At 41.3% G+C, this 26725-nt stretch overlaps 1 protein-coding gene across 14 annotated transcripts in view; it reads left to right on the top strand.

The window, feature by feature from the left end:
* The window catches only part of LOC138761402 (citron Rho-interacting kinase-like), a 366961-nt gene that overhangs the window by 78619 nt on the left and 261617 nt on the right, over nt 1–26725 (top strand). For 12 of the 14 annotated variants that reach the window (XM_069933435.1, XM_069933436.1, XM_069933438.1 and 9 more), the window contains exon 9: nt 5771–5924. In XM_069933435.1, the coding sequence (XP_069789536.1) occupies nt 5771–5924 (154 nt within the window). Of the gene's footprint in view, nt 1–3653; nt 3801–5770; nt 5925–9851; nt 9906–26725 lie in introns of those variants that run through there. The other 2 variants (XM_069933445.1, XM_069933446.1) reach the window with 2 other exon arrangements.

The following is a 26725-nucleotide window of genomic DNA, read 5'->3' on the forward strand; positions in this document are numbered from 1 at the left end:
TCTTGCATGTGAATACTCTTCTTCCCTAGCCTGTTATCATTTAATCAGTTTAAAGAGAAATTTGGGATTTTAGAGAATTCTCTGCTTGTTTATTATCAAATTAGGGCATTAGTGAAAGATAATTTTAGAAGAGAAATGAAAATTTCTAAGTTAACTAAATTTGAATCTATGGTTTCATATTTTTCAGATTAAAGTTTTATATCAGAAATGTATGCATTATGTTACAGAGTTCTGTGTTGTGGTTTTATATTTAAAAAGTGACAGTTTGCCTTCAAGAGCCAAGGTGAAGGTGCACTGCTGAGAGAGTGGGAGACGGACTGAGCATGTTCAGAAAATGATCTAAAAATTTCTGGACTTAGATGATAAACCACCACTGGGTTGTGCTGTGGAGTGGAAGAAGGCCCAGAGCATGAGTCATGGTCTGGAGGACAGTTTAGAATGTTGGGATTTCAAAAAGGGATGAACATTCCGAAGACAGCCAGAAGGATCCGCACCAAGCCACTGTTCCTTTTTCTGCAAGCAACACAAGACAACTTCAAATTTTGTGCTCTCTCTCTCTCAAAGATCTTTTGGCTTCAGTTTACCAAACAAACTGAATTTTGTTTATGATATTTGCTTCGGTAGAGATTGAAGTTTTGTGTTTGTTTTGTGTCTAAGTTTTTTTGTGGCTGGTTGGAAATATAACTTAGACTTTAATTACATGTGTTATATTTAGGCTGGGGAATTTATTAGTTTTACACTGTTATAGAAATTTGCATAGTAACCAGTGGGCATTGTTATAAAAGGGGGGGAATTTGAATTAAAGTTTCAGGTGAATTTTTGTTAAAGTAATTGTTCATCTTTACCCCTGTGTGATATGCCTTCTTTGTGGTTGCTGGTTTGATCTTGTAACATAATTTGGGGGGGCTCGTCCGGGATCAAACCAATTTGGAAGCTTTAGGGGCGATTGACTTGTGCTTAGTTATCAGTCGTCTGACTCAATCTCCAGCTTGAAATTAAAAATAAACGGTGAATGTATAAATCACCAGCAGAAAAACCAGCAACTATGAATATTGACCAGTTCATAGCTAACCCTTCAGTGGTTAATTTAAAAATGGCTAAAAAGTCAACTGATGGTTATAGTTGGCAAGTTAAAACTTCTTCCAGTAAGAACTGGGAATAAAAAAAGGAAATTGCCTGAAAGATTGTTAAGAACTATGTAGGAAAGAGGGTATTTGAAGAAGCTGCATTAGAACAGTTTCCAAAGGAGAAAACTTCAGAGGAAATAAAGTTGGCTTTGAGAAAACTAAAGTTAGAGGAAAAAATAGAGGCCGAATGGGAAGCAGTAAGGCAGGCAGAAATGGAGGAGAGAGAGAGAGAAAGAACGGAAGCATGAACTAGAACTAGCTAAATTAAAGCTGATCAGAATGCAAGGAGAGGGAAAAGCCCAAAACCCATGTGCTGGTCAGGAGGAGAAGTTTCTGGTCAGTCGAGAAGTGAGGTTAGTTCCTCCATTTGAGGAAGCTGAAATCGACCAGTATTTTCAGCATTTTGAGAAAGTAGCTGTAAATTTAAAATGGCCACCAGACCAGTGGTCACTCCTATTACAAAGTGTTCTTAAAGGGAAAGCCCAACAGGTATATTCGTGTCTCACGGTACAACAAGCAGCTGATTACGAACTAGTCCCACAGGCTTATAGACAAAGGTTCAGAAGTTTAAAAAAAGCAGCAACTCAATTTTACCTGGATTTTGCTTATAGGAAGGTTATGTGTTTTGATCAGTGGTGTACCACAATGAAAGTAGAAAATAACTTTGATTTATTGAGGGAAATCATTCCGATTGAGGAGATTAAAAATTGTGTTCCTGACGATATTCAAGTGTACTTGGCAGAGAAAAATATAAAAACTTGGCAAGAATTGGCTAAATTCACAGAGGAATATGCTTTAACCCACAAGCCTAAATGGACACCAGGGAAATCCTTTCAAAGGAATACAGCTGATAATCCAAGTAGAGTAGAAAGAAAATCTAGAAGTGAGGTTAAAGGAAGAGAAATGGGTGAAGGAAAAATTTTCGTGTTATTTGCCACTATTGTAAGAAGCCAGGACACATAATAGCAAATTGTCTTGCACTGAAAAGGAAGAAAAAGAAAGGAGTGGTACCAACTGCCTGTGTTCAGAGTGAGAAAGTTAGGGATATTTTTAAACCATTCATGACTGAAGGTTTCATTTCGGTTAAAGAAGGATCCAATCAAGTGCCAGTTAAAATCCTGCGAGATACTGGAGCAGCCCAATCGCTTATGTTAAACAACATTTTGAATTTTGGTGAGGAGACCGATACTGGAGATGTGAATTTAAAGGCATTGGTGGTGAAGCAGAGCCTATACCTTTGTATAGAATAGTGATGAAATCAGATTTAGTTAATGACCTGTTTACGATAGGGATAAGATCAAGTCTGCCGGTGGATGGAGTTTCTCTTTTGTTGGGGAATGATTTAGCAGATGGTAAAGTCATATCTGTGGTGAAACTCACAAGTAAGCCATTGGTTTATGAGTCCGAAAAGGATTTGGAAATCTACCCTGCATGTGCCATTACTAGAGCCATGTCTAGAAAAAAGGTAGAGGTAGAGAAAGTCTGTGATGATCCTGTAGTGGAGGCAAGCATTGAGGACAAACCTAAGAATCCAGCTTTGCTGTTGTCAAGAGTAGAATTAATAGCTGGACAAAAGCATGATCCTGATCTTGCTGAGATAAGAGATAAGATTCTGACTAACCAGGAAATTGAAACTGTGCCAGTAGGGTACTTTGTTTAAGATGGAATATTGATGAAAAAGTGGAGTCCACAAGTGATACAGGAAGTGTTTCTGAATTTAAAGGCCATTTTATGCCATCAGCCTGTACTTGCATCCCCTAACTTTGAAAATCCATTCTTTTTAGCCGTTGATGGCAGTGATGATGATGCTGTCGTGTTACAGAAGAAGGATGGTGATGGAGTAGAACATCCTATTTCATACTTCTCAAAAAAGTTTTAATGACCATCAACGAAATTACTCGACCATTGAGAAGGGGTTTTAGCGTTGCAAGATTTTGATGTGTATATTTGTACTGCTCAAAAACTGTTAATAATATATAGTGATCATAATCCATTAGTTTTTCTGTCTAAAATGAAAAATAAGATCAGACGGTTATTGAACTGGAGCTTAATGTTACAAGAGTATGATTTAATTATTACACACATGAAGGGGACGGATAAGATAATAGCAGATTGTTTGTCAAGATGTTAATCTGTGTAGATATGAATCTAATCACATACTGTAAAAAAAAAGGAGTGTTTATTTTATTTATGTAATACTTTCATTAATTGTTAAAGATTTGTTCTTGTGGACTAAATTTTTTTTCAAAAGGGGAGGTGTTACAGAGTTCTGTGAGTATTGGCCTATGTGTGTGGTTTTGTGTTGAAAAGTGACATTTTGCCTTAGAGAGCCAAGGTGAAGGTGGACTGCTGATAGAGTGGGAGACGGACTGAGCATGTGCAAAAAATGATCTAAAAATTTCTGGACAATAAACCACCACTGGGGGTGCTGTGGAGTGGAAGAAGGCCCAGAGCATGAGTCATTGTCTTGAAGACAGTTTAGAATGTTGGGATTTCAAAAAGGGATGAACATTCCGAAGGGAGCCAGAAGGATCTGGACCAAGCCAGTGATTCCTCTCTCTCTGCAAGCAACACAAGAAGACAACTTTGAATTTTGTGCCCTCTCTCTCGCTCAAAGATCTTTTGGCTTCAGTTTACCAAACAAACTGAATTTTGTTTATGATATTTGCTTCAGTTGAGTTTGAAGTTTTGTGAGTCTTGTGTGTTTTGTGTTTGTTTTGTGTCTAAGTTTTTCTGTGGGCTGGTTGGAAATATAACTTAGACTTAAATATGTTATATTTAGGCTGGGAAATTTATCAGTTTTACACTGTTATAGAAATTTGCATAGTCACTAGTGGGCATTGTTATAAAAGGGGGGGGGGGGGTTTGACTTTAAGTATAAAGGTGAATTTTTGTTAATATAGTAATTGTTCATCTTTACCCCTGTGATATGCTTCTTTGTGGTTGCTGGTTTGATCTTTTAACAGTACATTCTCCCCCATGTCTACGTGGGTTTCCTCCAGGTTCTCCAGTTTCCTCCCACCATTCAGATCAAACAGGGGTTGTAGGTGAATTGGGGTATTTGGACAGCACAATCTCATTTGCCCATAGGGCCGTTGCTGTACTGTATGTCTAAATTTTTTTTTAAAAAGGATGATTTAAACAATGTACCCAAGGAAAACTGGAGGAACAGATGAATACAAGGAAATAACAAACCGAAGAAGGAGCAGGCCATTTGGTCCATAATCTATTCAATAAGGTTGTGGCTCTTTTTTTCACTTTAGCACTATTTTTTTCTGCTGTAACCCCATATCCTTCAAGTCTCTTAATGTGTAAAAGATCTTGTTCAAGTTCAAAGTTATTGTCAGAGTACATTCATGACATCACATATAGCCCTGAGATTCTTTTCCCCGCAGTTTGGCCAGAATTACTAATTACCTGTAACCGTAAACTGTGCTCGAGGTGCAAATACAGAAATATAAATATTAAATAATAAGCAAAGTATGAGTCCTTAAGAGTGTCTGAGTCTGTTGTTGTGGAGTCTGATGGTTGAGTGGTAGTACCTGTTCCTGCATCTGGTGGTACGAGTCCTGTGGCACCTAAACCTCCTGTGGCAGCAAGAACAGAGCCTGGATGGTGTTGATCTTTGATTGCTGATACTCTCTTACGCCATTATTCCATGTACATGTACTTGATAGTGGGAGAGTTTTATCTGTGATGTGCTGAGCTGTGTCCACTACCTTTTGCAGGGCTTTTCACTCTGAGGTATTGGTACTCCCAGCTAGTCAGCATATTTGACACTACAAGTCTATGGAAGTTTCTGATGACATAAAGAACCTCTACAAACTCCTGAGGAAGAAGAGGTGCTGATGTGCTTTCTTTATGAAGGCATTAAAATGATGGCCCCAGCAAAGGTCCTCTGAGATAGTGTCCACCCAGGAATTTATCATTGCTCACCCTCTCCACCTTTGATTTCCCCCAATAATCACTGGATTATATGCTTCTGGTTTTCCTCTCCTAAAGTCTACAATCAGCTCTTTGGTCGGAGACGTTGAGTAGGAGGTTATTGTTTGTACACCATTTGACCAAGTTTTTCGATTTCCCTCCTGTATGCTGACTCATCACACCTTTTTATACAGCCAACTATGGTTGTGTCGTCATCAAATTTGTATATTATTGTTGTCGTACTGAGCCACACAAACTTTGTGTAAAGAGAGTAGAGCAGGGGGATAAGTAGGCAAACCTGTACTGATGGAGTTTATGGAGGAGATATTCTTGCCAATCCGCATTAATTGTGGTCTGGAGGTGAGGAAATCCAGGATCCAATTGCACAATGGGTTATTGAGGCCCAAATCTTGGAGTTTGCTGATTAGTTTTGTGTAGATCGTGGTGTTGAATGCTGAACTGTAGTCAATAAAGATGTTTGTCTTGAATAAATGTGAATAGGACCTTTAAGGAAAAAAAAATGAAAAAGTTGCCATAAATATTTTACCAGAGATTTTAGACTAGGTTTGTAAGATCTTTCTTCTGATCGTCATAATCTGAAGGGAAACTCAATGTGCGTATTTCTTGGGTGGTATTTTTCCTTGGTCTGGTGACATTGGTTCACAGAGCTTTTAATTATATGTTAATATAAATATACACATGGTGTGCTCTTATTGCAGAGATCTCTGAAATTCCCAGAAGAACCAAAAACAAGTAAAGAGTTTCTTGATTTGGTTCAAAGTTTGCTGTGTGAAGCAAAGCAGCGTTTGAATTATGAGGGACTCATCTGCCACCAATTTTTTACAAGCGTCAACTGGAACAATATCAGACACAGTAAGTATTTGTTGAATGGCACAAGTATGTTACATTTTTGATGGTACAGCTCTACATATTGACCAAATTCTCCCTCACTGGACTGTTTGTCCAAAGACCTGGAACAAACAGTACAGAAACAGCTTCTTCCTCTTTGCCATCAAATTTCTGAATGGACAATGAATCACAGACACGACCTCACTTTTTTTTATTCATTGGTACTAATTTATTTATTTTTAAAAATGTAATTATAACTATTTTTGCATATATAATGCTGCATCAAAATAACTAATTTCGTGACGTGTTCATGACACAGTTAGCATAGCAGATCTTTCTTTGGCTTGGCTTCACGGACGAAGATTTATGGAGGGGTAATGTCCACGTCAGCTGCAGGCTCATTTGTGGCTGACAAGTCCGATGCGGGACAGGCAGACACGGTTGCAAGGGAAAATTGGTTGGTTGGGATTGGGTGTTGGGTTTTTCCTCATTTGTCTTTTGTCAGTGAGGTGGGCTCTGCGGTCTTCTTCAAAGGAGGTTGCTGCCCGCCGAACTGTGAGGCGCCAAGATGCACGGTTTGAGGCGATATCAGTCCACTGGCGGTGGTCAATGTGGCAGGCACCAAGAGATTTCTTTAGGCAGTCCTTGTACCTCTTCTTTGGTGCAGCTCTGTCTCAGTGGCCAGTGGAGAGCTCGCCATATAACACGATCTTGGGAAGGCGATGGTCCTCCATTCTGGAGACATGACCTACCCAGTGCAGTTGGATCTTCAGCAGCGTGGATTCGATGCTGTCGGCCTCTGCCATCTTGAGTACTTCGATGTTAGTGATGAAGTCGCTCCAATGAATGTTGAGGATGGAGCAGAGACAACACTGGTGGAAGCGTTCTAGGAGCCGTAGATGATGCCGGTAGAGGACCCATGATTCGGAGCCGAACAGGAGTGTAGATATGACAACGGCTCTGTATACGCTAATCTTTGTGATGTTTTTCAGTTGGTTGTTTTTCTAGATAGCATATCAGATAGCAGATAGTGCAACACTATTGCAGCGATTAGGGTTCAAAACTATTGTTCATAAGGAGTTTCTATGTTCTCCCCTTGTCTGGATGGGTTTCCTCCCAGATGTTCCAGTCTCCTCCCACCCTTCAAAAAATGTACCTGGCTCAGGTTAATTAACCAGCATGGGCTTGTGAACCACAAAAGCCTTTTTCTGTGCTCTGTGTCTAAATTAAAATTTAAAATATGACAATAAATTCTGATTCATGTGGTGGCTTAGCTAATGTGCTGGCCAGGGAACTACAGTATACTTGCTATTCTTCCAACAATGTTCCAAGAATATTTGAATTTTATTTACTCGGTGGATATGATTGATAAATACATTATTCATAAAGTGTTGAGAAGATGTGGTATAAAACAGCCTCATCATCACAGTCTTTTTTCTAATATCATGGCTATGCTTTTTTAAACACTTGATCTTATACGAAAGGCTGAGAAGCAATGCTATGCTCATATTTTCTTACATGCAGACCAATTTGATCTGGATTGTAATTTTGATTAAACAGTCCTATTTGCCTCCCTGTCTCTTGGGCTCCTATTTACTGCTTGTCATAATTCCCAGACAAAATGGGAAATGAGCTGTTTTTATTCAAAGTAGCCCTTTTATAGCTGGAAGCTCACAGTTGTCTTCAAGGGATTTCTAATTTTTGTCCTTAGAACCAACATGTGGGATAAACTAATTTGATTTGTGCTTATCAGTCTTCCCGAAACAGATGTATCTGGTCAAGATGGTATTGATAGAAAGAACCCCTCGCCTTGAACAGATCCAATTAAAGCTCTTGTCCTTTTACTCTCATCATTAATGGTTGTGGACAATTAAATAGCCAAATTGAAGAGGAGCTCCAAGCACATCCCTCTCCTCAACCATGGTGAGGCCTAGCATGTGACTGTGAAAGAAAACCTGCATTTGCAGCCACATGCACCTTGAATTTCACATCATGTCGTCGTGCTCCTGAAATGTCTACCATCTCAGAAGCTGGTCTCTGGCTAATTCAATGAATACAAGAAACTGCTGAGAGCACAGCTACAGCAAAATCTTCAAGACCAAACAACATCCAAGTTGTAGTACTGAAGACTTGTGCTCTTGATCATGCTGGTGCTCAAGGCAAGCTGTCCCTGCATGGTTACAATCTGGCATCTACCTAACAATGCAGAAATGAAATGATACAAGAATAACAACCTGATTCTTAATGTGGGCAAGACAAAGGAGATGATTGTGGATTTCAGGAGGACCAGGAACGACCACCCTCCACTGCACATTAATAGCTCGGTAGTAGAGCAGTGGAAAGCACCAAGTTTCTTTAGAGTCCAATTAAGATGTGACTTTACAAAACCCATAATATCTCCTCATTTGTCAGAAAGGTGCAAAGGTGACCACACTTTCTGAGAAGACTGAAGAGGGCAAGGCTTCCAGCCACCATTCTGTCAACTTTCTATGAGAACTCGATTGAGAGCATCCTGGCCAATGGTACAGTTGCTGTAGAACATCAGAATGGAGGTCAATACACAGGACCATAAAAGCAGTAGAGAGGATCACTAAGGTCCCCCTGCCTCCCATCGACGAGATCTACTGGGATCATTGTTTGAAGAGGGCTCGCAAAATCCAGCTACTCCCATGAGGAAAGTGATGCAAGAGTATCAGAACCAGAAATAGCAGGCTCTGAAACAGCTTGTTTCTATGAGCAGTGAGAATGCTGAATGACTGGTGAACTGCTCATACAAATCCTCCGAGGCTTTTCTATTTAGGTAATAAAATTTGTTTATTTTTGTATATGTTATGTCTAGACGTGACTTTGCATGTTTTTGCACCAATAATGATGATGGTGTTTCGTCAGGTTGTAGTTGTACAATTGGATGAAAAATAAACTTGTACTTCAACTTGAAATTGCCCAGGTATGTTCCATTAGCAACAGCAGAACGAATGCAAACTTGCTAATTACTGCTGACTCAGCAAAGTGATGGAAGCTGTCATGTATGTGCCATCTACAGACCCAAATACTCTTTAAGGACTCTGACTTTGCACAATACAGGCAAACCCTGTTTTACGCTACTCAAATCAACGGAAAATTCAGTTACCGCGATTTGGAAAATTGCAACCATTTCCTGTTTTACGCTTGTAATTATTCAGTTACTATGAGATCTTACTGGAAAATTCGAGAAACAAGACGATTGTGTGAGGTGCCCTAAATAAAATATGTGCAAATGACAGTCAGAATCAATGCATGCCCCCTATTAAATATGGATAAAAGAAAATGTGGAAAAAAAGTCTGACAGTGATATTAAAAGGAAAAGAAAAGAAATTACTTTAGAAGAAAAACATGAAGTTATTAAATGATATGAAGACTGTGCCAGCAATGTTAAGATCAGACACGATCTGGGCTCCAATGAGACTGCGGTACGCACAATTTTAAGATGCACAAATAGAAAGAACAAGGTAAAGTTGCATCAGTTTCTCGAAGCAAGCAAATGACTCAAAACAGAAGTCCATTACTGATTGAAATGGAATGGCTACTTTGTCTTTGGATTGAAGATTGTAACCACTTTGTACCAAAAACATTCAAACCAAAGCTTTAAAGATCTTTTCGATGCTTAAGGAGATATGGAAACATTTGTGCAAGTTTTGATTGGTTTGACCTCTTTAAACATCAAACTGGATTACAATGTACGAATTACAGGGGAAGCTGCAAGCGCTGATAGGAAAGTTGCTGCAAAATTTCTAGAAAATTTTCAAAAAATTGTTGAAGGCAATTACGATAATAGGCAAATACAGGTATGCCCTGCTTTATGAATACATAAATTACAAAAATTTGCTTTTATGAAGAAATTTTGCTTTTATGAAAAGTTTTTTGCTTTTACGAAAATGCAGCTGGTGTAGTTGTCACAGACCAGCTGGCGGGGCGGTAGGCACACCGCTAGTGGGGTGGTCACAACTCACTGTCTTCCTGATTCTGGTAAGTGAAACTACATTGTACATACATTATTTTTACTTTATATAGGCTGTTTATTTATCATATCATTCTTGCTTTTACTATGTATTATTTGGGTATGATTTTTAGGTCTGGGAATGCTCAAAAATTTTTCCCATAGAAATCAATGGTAATCGTTTCTTCGTTTTACGCCATTTCTGTTTACTAAATGTTCCCCAGGAATGCTCTAGTTTCATAAAAGGGGGTATACCTGTATTTAAGGTTGATGAAATTGGCCTATTCTGGAAAAGAATGCCAACAAATTTTTTTTTAGCTAAAGATGAGGCATCTCAACCAGGATACAAAGCTTTGAAAGATTGACTTACCCTTCCTTTTATTAGGAGGCAATGAAGAAAGCCTATGCTAGTGTGCCGTACGCTGAATCCCTGTGCTTTAAAAGGGACTAGCAATCAAATTCTACCAGTTATTTGGTGTGCTAATAAAAAAGCAGGGATAGCCAAAGAACTTCATGAAGATTTTGTATTTTTTGCCCAACAGTGGAAAAATATTGCAAGAATTTGGAGGAGGGTGTGGTTAACTGGGTAAGCAAATATGCAGATGATATGAAAATAGAGGAGTGGTGGATAGTGAGGAAAGTTTTCTTGGATTACAGAAGGATTTGGTTTGTTTGGAAGAGTGGGCTGAAAGATGGCAGATGGAATTTAATGAAGACAAGTGCGAGGTGCTGCATTTCAGAAAAACTAACTAAAATAGGACATATGCAGTTAAGGGGAGGGCATTGAGGTACCCAGTGGAACAGATGGACCTGGGGGTTATGGTACAGAGTTCATTGAAGGTGGATTCCCATGTAGACAGGGTGGTTAAGAAAGCATATGGTATGCTGTCCTTCATAAATCAAAGTATAGAGTATAGGAGCTGGGAAGTGATGCTGCGGCTGTTTAAGGCATTGGTGAGGCCAGATTTGGAGTATTGTGTTCAGTTCTGGTCTCCAAATTATAGAAAGAATATGGATAAGGTGGAGAGGGTGCAGAAAAGATTTACAAGGATGTTACCTGGTTTACAGCATCTTGATTACGGAGAAAGATTAAGGAGACTGGGACTTTAGTCGGCTGAGGGGATTTGATAGAGGTATTTAAAATTATGAAGGGAATAGATAGACTAGACATAAATCGACTCCTTCCCCTGAGGACAGTGGAGGTTGGAACAAGAGGAAATGTTAGAGGATGCTTTTTCACTCAAAGTGGTGGCAGAATGGAATGATCTTCCAAAAAAGATAGTTGCAACAGGGTTCCTTCTGTCATATAAGAGAAGGTTGGGTGTGAGGGGGTTGAAGGGTTTTGGGTGGAGAGTGGGAGGGGGAAGCTAGCGAGGTTGTTCAAGTGAACTGGCGCGCACTCGAAGGGCCGACATGGCCTGTTTCCGTGCTATAAACAGTTATATGGTTATGTGGTTAACAATAACCTTAGTTTTAAAGCGCTCTTGCTGTTAGACAATGCTGCAGGATATCCTACTCCATTGGGAGATTTGAATGAAAATGTAAAAGTTGTGTTTCTCCCACCGAATACAACATTATTGCAACTGATGGTCCAAGGAACTCTTGCATCATTCAAAGCATATTATCTTCAAAGGACTTTTGCACAAGCACTTCGAGCAGCATCAGGAAAAACTGTAATTTTATGTACAGAATTTTAGAAGAAATGCCATATAAAGCAGGCCATTGAAAACAAACTTTCGTGGCAAGAGGTTGCGTCTAACAATATGCAAGACGTTTGGAAATATCTTTTGCCCCATTGTGCAAATTATTTTCTTGGCTTCAGTCCCACGGAGAAAATAATTGAAGAGATAACTGCTTTTGGAAGTAACATGGGTTTTGATGTTGATACAGAAAATCTGTGAGAATTGCTTGATTCACATGTAGAAGAATTAAGCGAAAATTATCTTCAACTCGATGAGCAATGTGCATTTGAAGAAGCTGAAGACAAAGAGGGTGAAACATCTGAAAATATGGCTAAAGAAATCACTATAAAATAACTTGAAGAAGGATTTGAACTTGTTGAAGCCGCCAAGGATTTTTATCTAAATGTCGATCCTAACATGAAAAGCAGCCTGGAAGTCCACAGCAATTTAGAAAAAGTGATTACTAACTATAGGAAATTGTATAATGAGGAAAAAAAATCAAAATCTAAGCAGTCAATTTTGGACAAAAATTTTTCTAAGAAATTGTTTAGTTATGATGTAATTATGGAATAAATGAAAAATATCAATTATTTTTTTGACATTAACAGTTTTGGCATCATATGCAGCTAAAAGTTGTTTTTAAAACATTTTTATGACTTCTGTCACAGATTTATATTCATATTTGATTTAATGTTAAACTATATTTCTCATTAATAAAAATGTCTTAGTAAAGTAAATTATAGTTCAAATACTGTATCTGTATTCTTAGTTGTGGGTTGGCACAGGGTCACACACAGGCCACAGCACATTTATAGAGAACCATTGTTTTCTTAGAAGAGTGTTCATTCTTGGAGTCGACCTGTCTTGGACAGACAGCTAATGGATTTAAAGCGGGTCTTAATTATTCAAGAACTGCTGAAGGAAACCATCTGTTTTGAATCAAAACCAATGGTTATTTTAAAAGCTTGCTACTGTGGTTTTTGCCAGCTGCCTTGGTTTGGGGTGGGTGTTTTTTTTTGTCATTACTGTTTTAGGAGTCTATACTAGCCATGGCTATCCAGGGTTTATCTCTATTCTAGTATTTGTTTTATGTTCTTTTCTTAAGGCCGACACCTGGAGTTTTGATATAATTTGTCCTTACCAACCTACATTTTCAACCAGGGATAATGGAAAGCTTTTTAAAGTTCATTAGCTGAAATGTCAAGGGTTTAAAGCACCCTGTTAAAAGAAAGAACGCGTTCTCGCCCATCAAGCAACTTAAAACAGCAAATGCTTTATTACAAGAAACACACATTTGTACCTCTGATAATTCTCACCTCATGGGCTTGTGGAGGGGACAGCATTTTCACTCCACTTTCCAGGCCAAAGCTAGGGGGGGGGGGGGTTTGATTCTTACTAAAATATTCCTTTTGTGGATCACAATATCAGATACAATTGGTCATTATATTATTGTCTCAGGGAAACTATAATAAAATTGTAGTTTTTGCTAACGTCTATGCCCCTAATTTGGATTACAGAAGGATTTGGTTTGTTTGGAAGAGTGGGCTGAAAGATGGCAGATAGAATTTAATGAACACAAGTGCGAGGTGCTGCATTTCGGAAAAACTAACCAAAATAGGACATATGCAGTTAAGGGGAGGGCATTGAGGTACCCAGTGGTGTGGGTTTTTTTTAAACTTTTTTCTTTCTCACCGGATCTGAGCTCATACTTTTTTGTGCTTGATAGGGATTTCAATTGCTGGTTAGATCCTGTGCTAGATTGATCTTCTCCCAACCTTGACATAATGAGCAAGTCTGCCTTACTTAAACAATCCTTTCTATCAAATTATGGTATCGCTGATGAGTGGCTTTTTTTTCATCTAAATAGGAGAGAGTATTCTTTCTTCTTACATGTCCATCATACCTTATCTAGAATGGATTATTTTCTTATTAACAGTCAACTGATCCTAGTATTGTGGCGCTATGTGCAGCTGAAGAAAGCATAGCCACCGCGTTGAGGGCCGTTGATGACTGTTTATTTGAATTTAGTGCGCACCCCTTTAAGGGTAGCGCTGGCTCAGTCACCACATGAGTGGTGACGTCATAATCGCTGCCTGAGGCGTTCGCTGAGAGGGAGGTTTGAATCAGGAAGAACCCCTGTCGGCACCATCTTCCCATGGCTACCTTGCCATGTGGCATTACGCGGGGCCGGTTTGCCCTGAGAGAGTGTGCCGCAACGCACCCCCACCCCCAGGAGCGGCTATGCGTCCCGCCGCTTGGGCACGGCCATCTGTACTGGCTGCGACAAGTCCAAGTGGACGGCCTTCAAGTGGTCCACTGTAAAAAGTTCTTCCTCCCCCCCCACCCCCCCATGTCTAGAGTGAAAGTTCCACTGGATTGCCTGAGGATCTTATATGGACATTCGTACAGGAGCTGTGATGGTGCCCTCTGTGGTCCTCTCCAGACAAACACAAACTGTGCTGAGTCCAGTTCTTTGGGGTGGTGGGATGGCCGGGTGCCGTGACGCGATGGGGTGGAGGGGCCAGAGAGGCCAATTTCCTGCGGAGATCCGCCAGCAGGTTCGCGTCCTCGGGTGCTGTTCCAAAGAACTTGCCGGGCAGGTAGAGTGGCACGCCGTATACCAGTTCCGCCGACGAGGCTTGCAGGTCCTCCTTGGGTGCAGTCCTGATCCAGAGGAGGACCCATGTCAGTTCGTCTGCCCAGTCCGGGCCGGTGAGTTGGGCCATGAGAGTGGACTTTAGGTGCCGGCAAAACCTCTCCACCAACCCATTGGATTGCGGATGGTAGGCTGTGGTGTGGTGGAGTTCAACTCCCAAGTGCCTCGCCAGTTGGGCCTATAGCGCGGAGGTAAACTGGGCGCCCATCACTGGTGATGTGTGCCAGCACGCCGAAATGGGCGATCCACTGACTGACCAGTGTCCTAGCACACGTCTCCACTGAAGCTTCTCTGACCGGGATGGCCTCGGGCCATCTCGTGGCTCATCCACCACCGTAAGGATGTAGCATGCCTCCCTGGACACCGGCAAGGGGCCGACGACATCAACATGGATGTGCTGGAATCTCTGCGGTGACGAGTCGAAGGGTTGGATTGGGGCCTGTGTGTGTCTGTGGATCTTGGAGGCCTGGTACCTGGTGCAGTTCCTTGCCAACTCTACCACCTCATTCTTGAGCCCGTGCCGCACAAATCGCTCAGCAACCATCCACTCGGTCGTCTTCACCGAGGGATGAGCGAGGTCGTGGATTAGGCTAAAGACTCTTGCCCTCAACTGCGGCGGTTTACCGGGCGCGATGGACCTGTGGAGACGTTGCAGTACAGCGCATCTGGGCTTTTGGGCAACTGGATGTCCTTGAGGTCGAGGCCCGAGATGGCAGTCTGGAGGACTTGTGTCTCTGCATTATGCTATTCGGCCTGGCCTAGCTGCGTATAGTCAAGGCCAGGGGCTAGAGTGTTGATGGACGGGCGCGACAGTGTGTCTGCTACCACGTTGTTCTTGCCTGCCCTGTGCCCGATGTCAGTAGTGAATTCCAACACGTAAGAGAGGTGGCGCTGTTGTCTGGTTGACCACGGGTCCTTGGCCATGGCGCGTGCATGGGTGAGGAGCTTGTGATCTGTGAAGACCATGAAGGATCTGCCCTCCAGGAAATAGTGGAAATGGCGGATGGCCAAGTACAGCGCCAGGAGCTCCCGATCGAACGCGCTGTACTTGAGCTCCGGCGGGCGCAGCTGCTTACTGAAAAAGGCCAGTGGGTGCCATTGCCCACTAAGCCATTGCTCCAGATCTCCCCCGACTGCTGTAAATGAGGCGTCCTCCGAGAGCGCTGTGTGTGCCTCCAGGCGTAGGTGCACTAGCAATGTCACACTGGCGAGGGCTTCTTTTGTTGCCGTAAAAGCCTTGTCCGCCTCTTCTGACCAGGATAAAGTCTTTTCCTTCATGGCGATCAGTGCAAACTGGATGCATGGTATGGGCGGCACTGGGGATGAACTGATGGTAAAAGTTCGCCATCTCCACAAACTTGCAGGCCTTTGAGGGTGGAAGTTTTGGGGAAGCGTAGGACGGATGCCTTCAGTGCCGGAGTGGCCCCAGCCACCGAGATGGTGTGCCTCAGGAACTGCAATGACTGTTTGCCGAACTGGTATTTGGCTGCGTTGACCGTGAGGCCGGGCTCTGCCAGCCAGGGAAACGGGGTGCGGAGATGGGCTTTGCATTCTTCGCAGTTGTGACTGGCGATAAAGATGTCATCTAAGTAGATGAACACAAAATACAATTCCCTACCCACTGAGTCCAAGAGGCGCTGGAACGTCTGGGCCGTATTCTTTAACCCGAAAGACATCCAGAGGAATTCAAAAAGGCTGAATGGGGTGATGATAGCAGTCTTTCCCAGGTTGTCGGGGTGCACTGGGATCTGGTGATATCCCTGCACTAGGTCGACTTTGGAAAAGAGCTGTGCACCGTGGAGGTTGGGTGAGAAATCTTGTATGTGGGGGACTGGGTACCTGTCGGGGGTTGTGGCATTGTTCAGCCGTTGGTAGTCTCCGCAGGGTCTCCAGCACCCAGATGATTTGGGGACCATGTGGAGCAGTGATGCCCAGGCACTGTCTGAATGCCAGACGATTCCCAACTTTTGGAGCCTTGAAAATTCTTCCTTTGCCTGCTGTAGCTTTTCAGGCGGCAGCCGTCTGGGCTTGGCGTGCAACGGTGGGGGGGGGGGGGGCCTTGCGTGGCGATGTGGTGGGAAAACTCCATATCGGGGAAAGTGGTATTGAAGCGTGGCTCCAAGATTGCAGGGAATTCGTGGAGTATATCGGCGTACTCATCTCTGGCAGCGCCCACGGCAGCAAACTCGGATATGTAGGTGTCCGCAGTGTCCACGCTCATGGAGTGGAAAGTGCCCTTCATACCGAGCAGCAAGCCTTGAGCCCACAGGAAGTCAGCCCCCAACAGCGCAGTGCTCACCAAGGCCAACATGAACCTTCAGTGGAATCTATCTTTGTCGATCTGGATCTGCAGCCTGCAGCTGCCGTAGGTCTTGATGGTGGAACCATTGGCGACCCACAGGGTTGGACCGGGAGGTTGGGTGCGAGTCTCTAGTGCTGTAGGGGGTAGGATGCTCAGCTCGGCCCCTGTGTCCACCAGGAAACGCCGCCTGGTGGATTTATCAGTGACTTGAAGGAGGCTGTTCACGTGGTCAGCCATCGCAGCGGCTGGCCTGGTCGTTTCCATGGAAGCTGCAGTGTTGGTGGCACATACAGGCTTGCACTCCCCAGCGCTGGTGATAAAAGCACCATGTTGAATGGCTCTCGTCTAGCTTGTGCTTGGGGACGGCTTGTGGTCGACTGGTTCCTGGAAACCTGGTTGAGGGCTGTCTCGTTCTCCCTTTTCGTGCGCCAGAGGGCATGTGCTCAGGCTGCGACCTTACGTGGGTCTGCGAAATCTGCCAGGAGCAGCTGGATATCCTCTGGCATTTGTTCAAGGAAAATCTGACGGAAGAGGAAACGAGGCTTATGATCCTCCGCCAAGACCACCATTTCATCCATTAATGCTGACGGCCTGTGGTCCCCAATCTAGGTGCAAGAGCCTGAAAGCCTGTTGCTGGGGAGTGAGGCAAATGTCCCCGGGGCAAGTTCTTGAAGGCGGTATATTTACCCTCAGCTGGAGGATGATGGATGAGGTTGTCCACTCTGGCTGCTGTGTCTTGATCCAGCGCGCACACGACGTGATAGAACATCGTGGCATCCGCTGAGATGTTTAAGGTGGAATTGTGCTTCTGCCTACCCAAACCACGTACGTGGGCGATGGGCACAGAAGTGGGGGGAAGCGTGATTTCCACACTGTTAATCTCAGCTGAATCCATGTCTCTGAGTCCAGAAAGGCGTCTGGGTTCGTCAGGTTCACCACTGTGGCACTCTGCGCAGCTGAAGAAACCACAGCCACCACGTTGAGGGTTGTTAACGACTGTTTTTAAAAAAAATTATCATGCGCCCCTTTAAGGGCAGCACTGGCTCAGTCACCACGTGCATGGTGATGTCATAATTGCTGCCAGAGGCACGCGCTGAGAGGGAGGTTTGAGTCAGGAAGAACCCCTGATGGTGCCATCTTCCCATGGCTGCCTTGCCATGTGGTGTTACACATGGGGCCGGTTCGCCATGAGAGTGCGCCACCACAGTATAGTGATATCAAATCACTCCGTTGTTGTTCAATCTATGATTCGACCCAACTGTCAGATAATGACTTTGTGAAATTTATGGAGGAGTAGGTTGCTTTTTTTTTTAATAGAAATACCTTAGTAGAAACCTTCAGCCTGATTGTTTGGGATTTGTTGAAAGCCTACCTTAGGGGGCAAATTATTTCTTATACCATGGATAAAGAACAATTCGTATTAGTCAATCAAATTAAAGAAATAGATCAACAATATACTCAAAAGCATATAAAAAGCAAGTGGAACTCCAAACTAAATTTGACCTCCTCTTGACACAACCAATTGAACGACAACTTTTGAAGAGTAAGAGTTTGTTCTATATCTATGGTGACACATCTGTTAAGTTTTTAGCTAATCGGTTGAGAGAATTCTACGCAAAAGGGCAAATCATAAAAATTCATTTGGATGATGGCAATATAACTTTAGATTACTAAGATTAATGACAGGAATTTCTATTCTTGACTTTATACTTCTGAATTTCCAAATGATAACAGTTTGATGGACAAGTTCTTAAATTGTTTAAACATACCTATGCTATTCCCTGATAACAAAACGAGATTAGATAAACCTATATCACAAGAGGAAATAACTGCAGCTATCTTTTCATTGCAATCTGGAAAATGCCTGGGTCTTGATGGGTTTCCTGTAGAATTTTTTAAATCAATTTTTTCTTTGCTTTCGTCTCATTTAAGTTCTGTGCTATCTGACTCATTTAAGTAAGGTAAATTTACAGCATCATTCAAAGAGGCATGTATCATGTAAAGAAAGGTAAGGATCTATCAGAATGCTCCTCCTATAGGCCAATCTCTTTATTAAATGTTGATGTCAAAATTTTGGCTACAGCTTTGGCCCGTAGATTGAAGAACATTTTACATCAATTATATCCGAAGATCAAACTGGCTTTATTATTTTATTTAAACGTGCATCATCTATTTGATATTTTGTACTCCCCTTGGATGCAGTTCCTGAATATGTTCTTTCTCTAGACGCAGTGAAAGCATTTGACTGTGTGGAATGGAAGTATTTATTTGCGATTTTAGAAAATTTAAATTTTGGACCAGTTTTATTACATGGATAAAATAACTGTACTTGTGCTCTAATGCTTCATACCTCACCAACTTTCAACAGTCATAACCTTTCAATCTCCAACAGGGAACCCATCAAAGGAGCCCTTTAAGCCCATTACTTTTGATCTGGCTATAGAGCCATTAGCAATCGCGTTCCGAAGTTGAATAAACTTGAATCAGTGAATACTAACTTTCCTTTTAAGATCATGCAAAAGCAATTTACTTATCTTGGTATTACAGTCACAAGAAAACATGTCTTCTTAAAGAAAATTTTCTCACTTTGTTAAAACACATGAAACAGTCCTTAATGCAGTCAGTGGTCACCCAGGTCTACATTAACTCTATCAAAATGAATATTTTGCCTAAATTTTAATTTTTTTCAATTTATAGTGACTTTGATTCCTAAATCTTTTTTTTGTCCTATAAGTAGAAGGGTACGCACCCTTGACTAAATAAAATTCATCTTCAAAAATCTAAAAGGGATGGAGGCATGGCGTTGCCTGATTTCCAATTTCACTACTGAGTGGCCAATATATGCAACCTTATGTTTTGGTTATGCTCTCATAACCGAGTTGGCTGTCGATTATGGGTAGCCATGGAGTTGAATTCTAGGCTCAGTTCAGAAAACATTTTTTTTTCTTGATTTTTCTCTTTCAAGTCCCATTCTATTTAATCATCTCTTCCAACTTTCTTTACATAATTCTGCATTTCAAGAATGTTATAGAAATGGATAAAAATATCTTTAAAATGTTCAATACCCAAACAGTTTTGCATCATGAGAACACCTTTCTGAAAAATTAAACCTGCCAAATATTCATTTTTTTTCCAGATATCTGCAAATCAGGCACTTTCTCCACTCTCATTTATCAAACTTCCCTGGGATACCTGGTATGAATACGTTGGTGTTTCTTTGTTTACAACCTTCATGCAAAGGTTTAATATCTGTTATCTATGATAAGTTTGCAGGCGTAAAAAGTGCCCCTCTTGACAAAATCAAAACTGCTTGGGAACAGGACTTAAACCTTTTACTGTCGGATGAGGTTTGGGATTCAATTTTTAAGTTGGTTAATTCTTCTTCTGTACCCGTCATTGTTCTTTGCCATTTAAAGTCATCCATATGTCCAAAGTCAAATAATCTTGTATTTACTCAGTGGATTCCTGTTGTGACAAATGTAGGAGAGCTGAGGCTTCCCTTGTTCACATGCTCTTGATGTGTCCTTGCTTTGAAAAATATTGGAGGGATCTTTTCCAAACCTTTTCACAAATCGTCAATTTAAATCTAGAATCCAACTCTTTGGTTCCCCTTTTGATACCACTGGAGAAAAGGACATTTATTTAACTCCAATCAAATGTTGCACCCTGTCCTTCGCCTCTCTTTTGGCTATATGTGCAGTATTAATACGATGGAGGGATGCTGCCCCACCTACCCATGCTCAGTGGCTGAGGGATATTGTCTTGTTTAAATCTAGAAAAGATTCGCTGTTCAGTTAGTAATATAAACAAAAAGTTTCAAATGGTGTAGAGATCTTTCCTGAATTATTTTCAGAACCTTAGTTTCTCTCTTTAAATATAAAACCCAGCTTTCAGCAACTTGCTGTATTACTCCAGGAACGAAACACACTTTTAAATAAAGAATTCTGGTTTATAGATGGGGCTTAAGAGGTGAGGGCTTTTTATGATAAAATTACAAGATGTGCTTCATAAGTTTGACAATTTTGTTGTTTTCTTTAATTTTTGACATCTATGTTGTGTACGCTACAAATTTTCTATATATGCTTTGTTTATTCCTGTAAAATTTAATAAAATGTTATTAAAAATATTTCTATAAGTCTTGATGGATGATCTGAAAGGACAGGGACATTGTCATTATTCCCATCGATTCTATTAATCGCTTAATGCGAATTTGTCTTGCGCAAGTAAAAATTGGGATGAATTAACCACAAAAAGTGGGGTTTGCCTATATTTATTACTTAATATTATTTGTTTTCTGTATTTTCAGTCAGTTGTTTGTATTTACATTTTTTTATGTATGTATCTTTTTATTGACTATAGTTTACCCTACCAATAAGTAGAAATTCTGCCTGGTTCACAGGAAAAAGAATCTCGAGGTTGTATGTGATGTCATATATTTACTCTGACAATATACCTGAACTTAATGCCCACTTAAATTTTAATTTCTTTTTAAAATGTTTAATTTTTAAATACATGTTTAGACATGTAGCAAGGTGATAGGCCCTTCCGGCCCATGAGCCTTTGCCACCCAAATACCCCAATTTACCTACAGCTCCATACATTTTGAAAGGTGGGAAGAAACCAGAGTGGCAAGAGGAACTGTGAGCAGGCGTGGGGAGAACATATAAACTCTTTACAGGTCGCACCGCATTAGAACCTGTATGGCTGATACTATAATAGCATTCTGCTAACTGTGCTGCCCCTTGAGATTCACTTGGACCATTTGACCTAAAAGGATGAGGTGAGAGTAGCAGCCCTTGACATCAAGGCAATGATTGACCAAGTGTGGCATCAAGAAGTCGTGGTGAATTTGAAATCAATGGGCATCAAAGAGAAAACATTCCAATTCCTATAGTTATACCTTGAATAAGGTTGTTGGATACTGCAGCATTCTAATCAGTTGTCCTTGGGTGCTTCATTAATGACTCTTTTTTTTTCCATTGGAAGCTCATTTTAGTGGGATGCTTACTGATGATCATGCAGTTTTCAATTCAATTTGCAACTCTTCATCAAATGAACCTACTCATATCCACTGCCCTATCCTCATCACTATGTCTGGTCTCCTCCTCAAGGAACTCTATCAGGCTTGTGAGACATGATCTGCCTTTCACAAAGCCATGCTGACTGTCCCTGATCCTCTAAATGCCCAGAGATCCTGTCTCTAAGAATCCTTTCCAACAGCTTGCCTACCACTGACATAAGGCTCACTGATTTATACTTAGCTGGACTTTCCCTACTACCTTTTTTGAACAAGGGAACAACATTTGCCACTGTCCAGTACCATTCCTGACACAAAGAACCTAGCCAGAGGCTCAGCAATCTCCTTACTCGCTCCGTGGAGCAGCCTGGGGAATATTCTGTCAGGCCCCCTGGGACTTGTCTGTCCTACTGCTCCAACACATTCTCTTTTAATATCAACATACTCCAGAACATTTACCCCACCCATACTGTCCTCACTGTCATCAAAGACCTTCTCCTTGGTGAATACTGAAGAGAAGTATTGACCTCACCCACTTCCACAGCCTTCAGGCACATTTCCTCACCTTTATCTCTAATCAGTCCTACCTTCACTCCCATCATCCTTCTGTTCTTCACATAAGTGAATAATGCCTTGGGGGGTTTTCCTTAACTCTACTCACCAAGGGCTTCTCATTGTCCCCTTCTTGCTCTCATCCGCCCCCTATTAAGCTCTTTTCTTGCAACCTAAACCTCATGTATGCAGCTTTCTTCTACCTGACTAGATTTTCCACTTGTCAGCTGTGATTCCTTCACCTTACCATTCTTTCTCTTCCTTACCAGGAAGAGAAGAGGCAAGATTGCTACATAGTCACATTACTGCAAATAACTACAAGAGCATTTACACTGAAGTGGGCTAAGTAGCACTCAGACCTCAGTAATGATTTTGTGATTGTTTCATGAACAGGAAAAATTGGTATTATGACCAAAAACAAAAATTGTTCAGAAACTACCAAACATATTGATCATAAAGTTGTAAATTTTCACCAGTTTATTGTATGAAGCATGTCTGCATTGGCAAATATAGGAAACATGGACTAAACCCCAATGAATTTTGACATGATAGGCAATAGAACAGGGGAATGGAAAGGTGTTAAAACTGTGCAAATCAAAAGTACAAACCATGAATGGACCAGGTTTACTGTGGTGCATGGCTGACGGGGCAAAGCTAAGATCCATGGTAATCTTCAAACTTAAACCTAAAATGAAATTCCTTGCAGGTATTTTTGTACTTTTTCATGAAAAAGAATGGATGGATGAAAATGGTTAAAAGTTTGGATAGATGTGTTGAACAGGCAGTTTATGTTAAGACCAGAGTTTGCTGGTCTGGGATATGTTTCGTAGGCACTGAACTGAGAAGACTAAAAGTAGATTAGCTCTAAATAATACTTGGCAGTTATCCCAGGTGGTTTGACTTCTCTATTGCAACCTCTTGATGTCTGCTCGGACAAGCCATTCAAAGACCATGTGTGCAAGGAATGAAGTACATGGATGATCAGTGCAGAAAAGTCGTTCACGAAAGGTGGGAGCAATGCGTGCTGCATCACTTGTTATACTGTGTGACTTTGTGCTCAAAGCATGGGATAAATTGAAAGTAGAGACTATGATAAAATCATTTTTTAAAAATGCGGTATCTCTGGTGCAATTGATGATATGGAAGATGATTTATTGTGGGACACTGATAATGAAGCTGAAGCTACTTCATCAGAAAGAGACTGGGACCTGTATGATGACTGCTTAAACAGTGAGAGAATGGAAGTGCTTGCCATCATCTTTGCCTCCAACAACGATAAGTGGTTTTGAAGGATTTTAAATGTTTTTTTTTCCAATAACAATTGTGTTCTAATATACTGATAGCATGAAAATTTGTTAAAGTTGGGTTTTTTTTTGGTTTTTCAAGGGATGACTATGCGAATCGGTTTTCAAGGGTTGACTTGCTTGTCAAATCGACATAAAGCAGAATTTTGAGTTGAATTTAAGGACTCAAAAGTATATCTGCCATACAAGTTGACCTCCATTTTTTTTTGAGGGTTTCAAGACTCGAATTATACGGTAAATATTTTCCTGTCCTCTCTGAGTCTGTCCTTGTCCATGATGATGTTAAAAGCCAGGGAGCAGTGGTCACGATCTCCCAAATGTTCACCCACTGAGAGATCTGTGACCTGACCCAGTTCATTACCTAATACTAGATCTAATATGGCATTCCTCATAGTCAGCCTGAAAACATACTGTGACAGGAATTTGTCCTGGGCACACTTAACAAACTCTGCCCTGACTAGACCTTTGGCACTAAGGTGCCATTTAATATTAAGAGAAGTTGAAGCCACCCATGATGATAACCCTATTATTTTTGCACCATTCCAAAATGTGCCTCCCAATCTGCTCCTTGGTATCCCTGGATACCAGAGCCTTTAGAATATTCCCAATAGAGTAACTGCTCCCTTCCTGTTTCCAACTTCCATCCATGCGGACTTAAAAGAGGATCCTGCTACATAACCCACCCTTTCTGCAGCTGTAATAATATCCCTGACCAGTGATGCCTCTCCCCTTCTACCCCCACCTCTATCCCTTTTAAAACACTGAAATCTAGGAATATTCAAAATCTATTTCTGCCCTGGTGCCAGCCAGGTCTCTCTAATAGCCACTACATAATAGTTAGCCCATCTACCTTACTACTTTTATACCCTATATTTTGCTTCTTCATCAAAGTCTCTTTATATGATAGATCTGGCTTTTCTCCATGCACTTCTTCCACTGACCTAACGCTCCGGGTCCCATCCCCCTTCAAAACTAGTTTAAATCCTCCCGAACCTGTCTGAGAGGATATTGCTCCCCCTTGAGTTCAAGTGTAAGCCATCTTCCCCAGAAGAGATCCTAATGATCCAAAAATCTTGACCTGCACCAACTCCTTAGCCATTCATTCATCTGCCATCTCCTCCAATTTTTACTGTGACAAAGACACCTTTTACTAACCATTAGGACTACACCAAAGAACCTTAAGCCACCGTCGCATGTGCCATTTCTAACCTCATCACCTTTGATCCTCTCTCCCACAGTGTCTCAACCCTGTACTGCATGGTTCCACCTCCCACCTAAGATCTACGAACCCAATTGTCCCGGTAGACCCGTTGTTTCCACATGCTCCTGCTCCACTGAACTGGTATCATCTTACCTCAACTCTTTTTTAAACCCCTCTTGGTCCTGTCCCTCCCTACCTGCATCCACAATACTTCACATGCCTTCCATTTCTTCAGCAATATCCAATTCCTTGAACTCAACCTCCTTATTGTCACTCTCGAGTCCAATCTCAATACAAATCCATACACCATGCAAAAGGTCTCAAAGCCCTTTTTTTCTTCCTTGACAACAGACCCAACCAATCCCCCGCAACCACCATGTCCATCTAACAACTTGTTCTCACTATCAATAACTTCTTTGACTCATTCTGCTTTTTCCAAGTCAAAAGGGTAGCCATAGATACCCACATGGGCCCCAGCCATACCTGTCTTTTTGTTGGATATGTGGAGCAATCCATGCTACAAGCCTATACAGGCAAAACTCCTCAACTATATTGATGACTACATTGGTGCTGCTTCATGTGACCACAATGAGCTCGTCATCTTTATCTACTTGACTGCCAACTTTCACCCCAACCTCAAATGTGCTCTCTCTCTCACTGTCTTTGTGAGTTGCAGGTACCCATGACAACCAGTACCTAATCTGCAAATGATAGAGTGGAGGATAACAAATACAATGACAGAACTGTTTTGTCCTAGATAATATGGAACAGTTTGCAGTTAGAACCATCCAGAGCAATAAACTGCGTTTCCTAGTTTCTTGAGTTGAACCTTGTGGGATTTTGGAAGTTTTCAAAGCATTAGGAGTTGAATCAGTTGTCCCAATTAATTTGGCTTCTTACTGCATTTATCATTTGTATCTGCAATGTTGTTATGTTTATCTTGTAATTTCTCAGAATTGAACACAATTTGTTAATCATGGATGATTTGTTTGAAGACATACCATTTCCTCCTCCACTTTTACTTTCCCTTTGTTTTCATTTTTTAAATCTCTTATTTTTTGAACCTCTAATTCATATTCAGGAATTAGTTTTCTCTTTTTCTTCAAAGAATAATTTTGTCAACCAAACCTTGGGGTTCAGCATAGTTCTGAAGCAAAATAGTAAGCATCGTCTGTAGCAGAAAGTTTTTCCTGGGCCTCACTGAAACTTCAAGCCATTCTCTATAACTCCAAATTTTTATAGGGAAACCTACCTGAGCACTTATGTCAAATGAATCCACTTATTTACACTGCAATTTAGCCTGAATTCCATGGTCAAGTTTAGAAACACTAGGAAGATCACCTTAGCAAAGGTTGGTCAGAGAGGTCAGATTCCACTCTTTAATACAATAATAATTTGGCATGCTGATCCCTTTTATAAGAGACTCTTGCTTCAGATATAGGGGGTAACTTTGCTTTGATGTACAACTGAGGTGGCGTAGTGGTGCAGTTATCAGAGTCACTGCCTCACAGCAGCAGAGAGCCAGGTTCAATCCTGACCTTATGATTTTTTTCCCCCACATTCCAAAGTCCTTTGGTTTGGTAGGTGAATTGGCCATTGTAAATTGCTCCTCCTGTGTAGGTGAATGATAGAATTTGGGGAGAGTGGGAGAGAATGAGGTGGGAAGAAAAAAATTGATTACTGTAGGATTAGTTTAAAATGGGTGGTTGGTGGACATGTGACTCATCTCATTATCGCAATGTATCTCTCTACTTTTGCATCTTTTTCAATAAATGTAATATTAAAGATTCTTTTCACTGGGAGGTAGAGCTCTTGTCTGGTAAACCACAATTTAATGGAGACTAACTAGAATCTGGCATATTTTCAGTATATCTAGATTGTAGTTCAAATCTGAATGGGTAAACGTAAACGAGGATGTGGTTTTGTGCAGAAAAATGCCGCTCATCTCCTATCTAACGCAAATCTGGAGTGTCACAAAGCAGAACATTGGAGAGGAAATGAATCCTTGGGCTATAATCCAAAATGTCTTTTTAGTCCCTCGTATACTAACTGAGTTTCCATGCATAGGCCTAATTCCATGATTTTGGACTACTATTCTGTCCTAAACTTCTCTAGATTGAAATAGTTTTTAGAAC

Source organism: Narcine bancroftii, chromosome 4 (assembly GCF_036971445.1).
Source record: "Narcine bancroftii isolate sNarBan1 chromosome 4, sNarBan1.hap1, whole genome shotgun sequence".
NCBI classification, from domain to species: Eukaryota; Metazoa; Chordata; class Chondrichthyes; order Torpediniformes; family Narcinidae; genus Narcine; species Narcine bancroftii.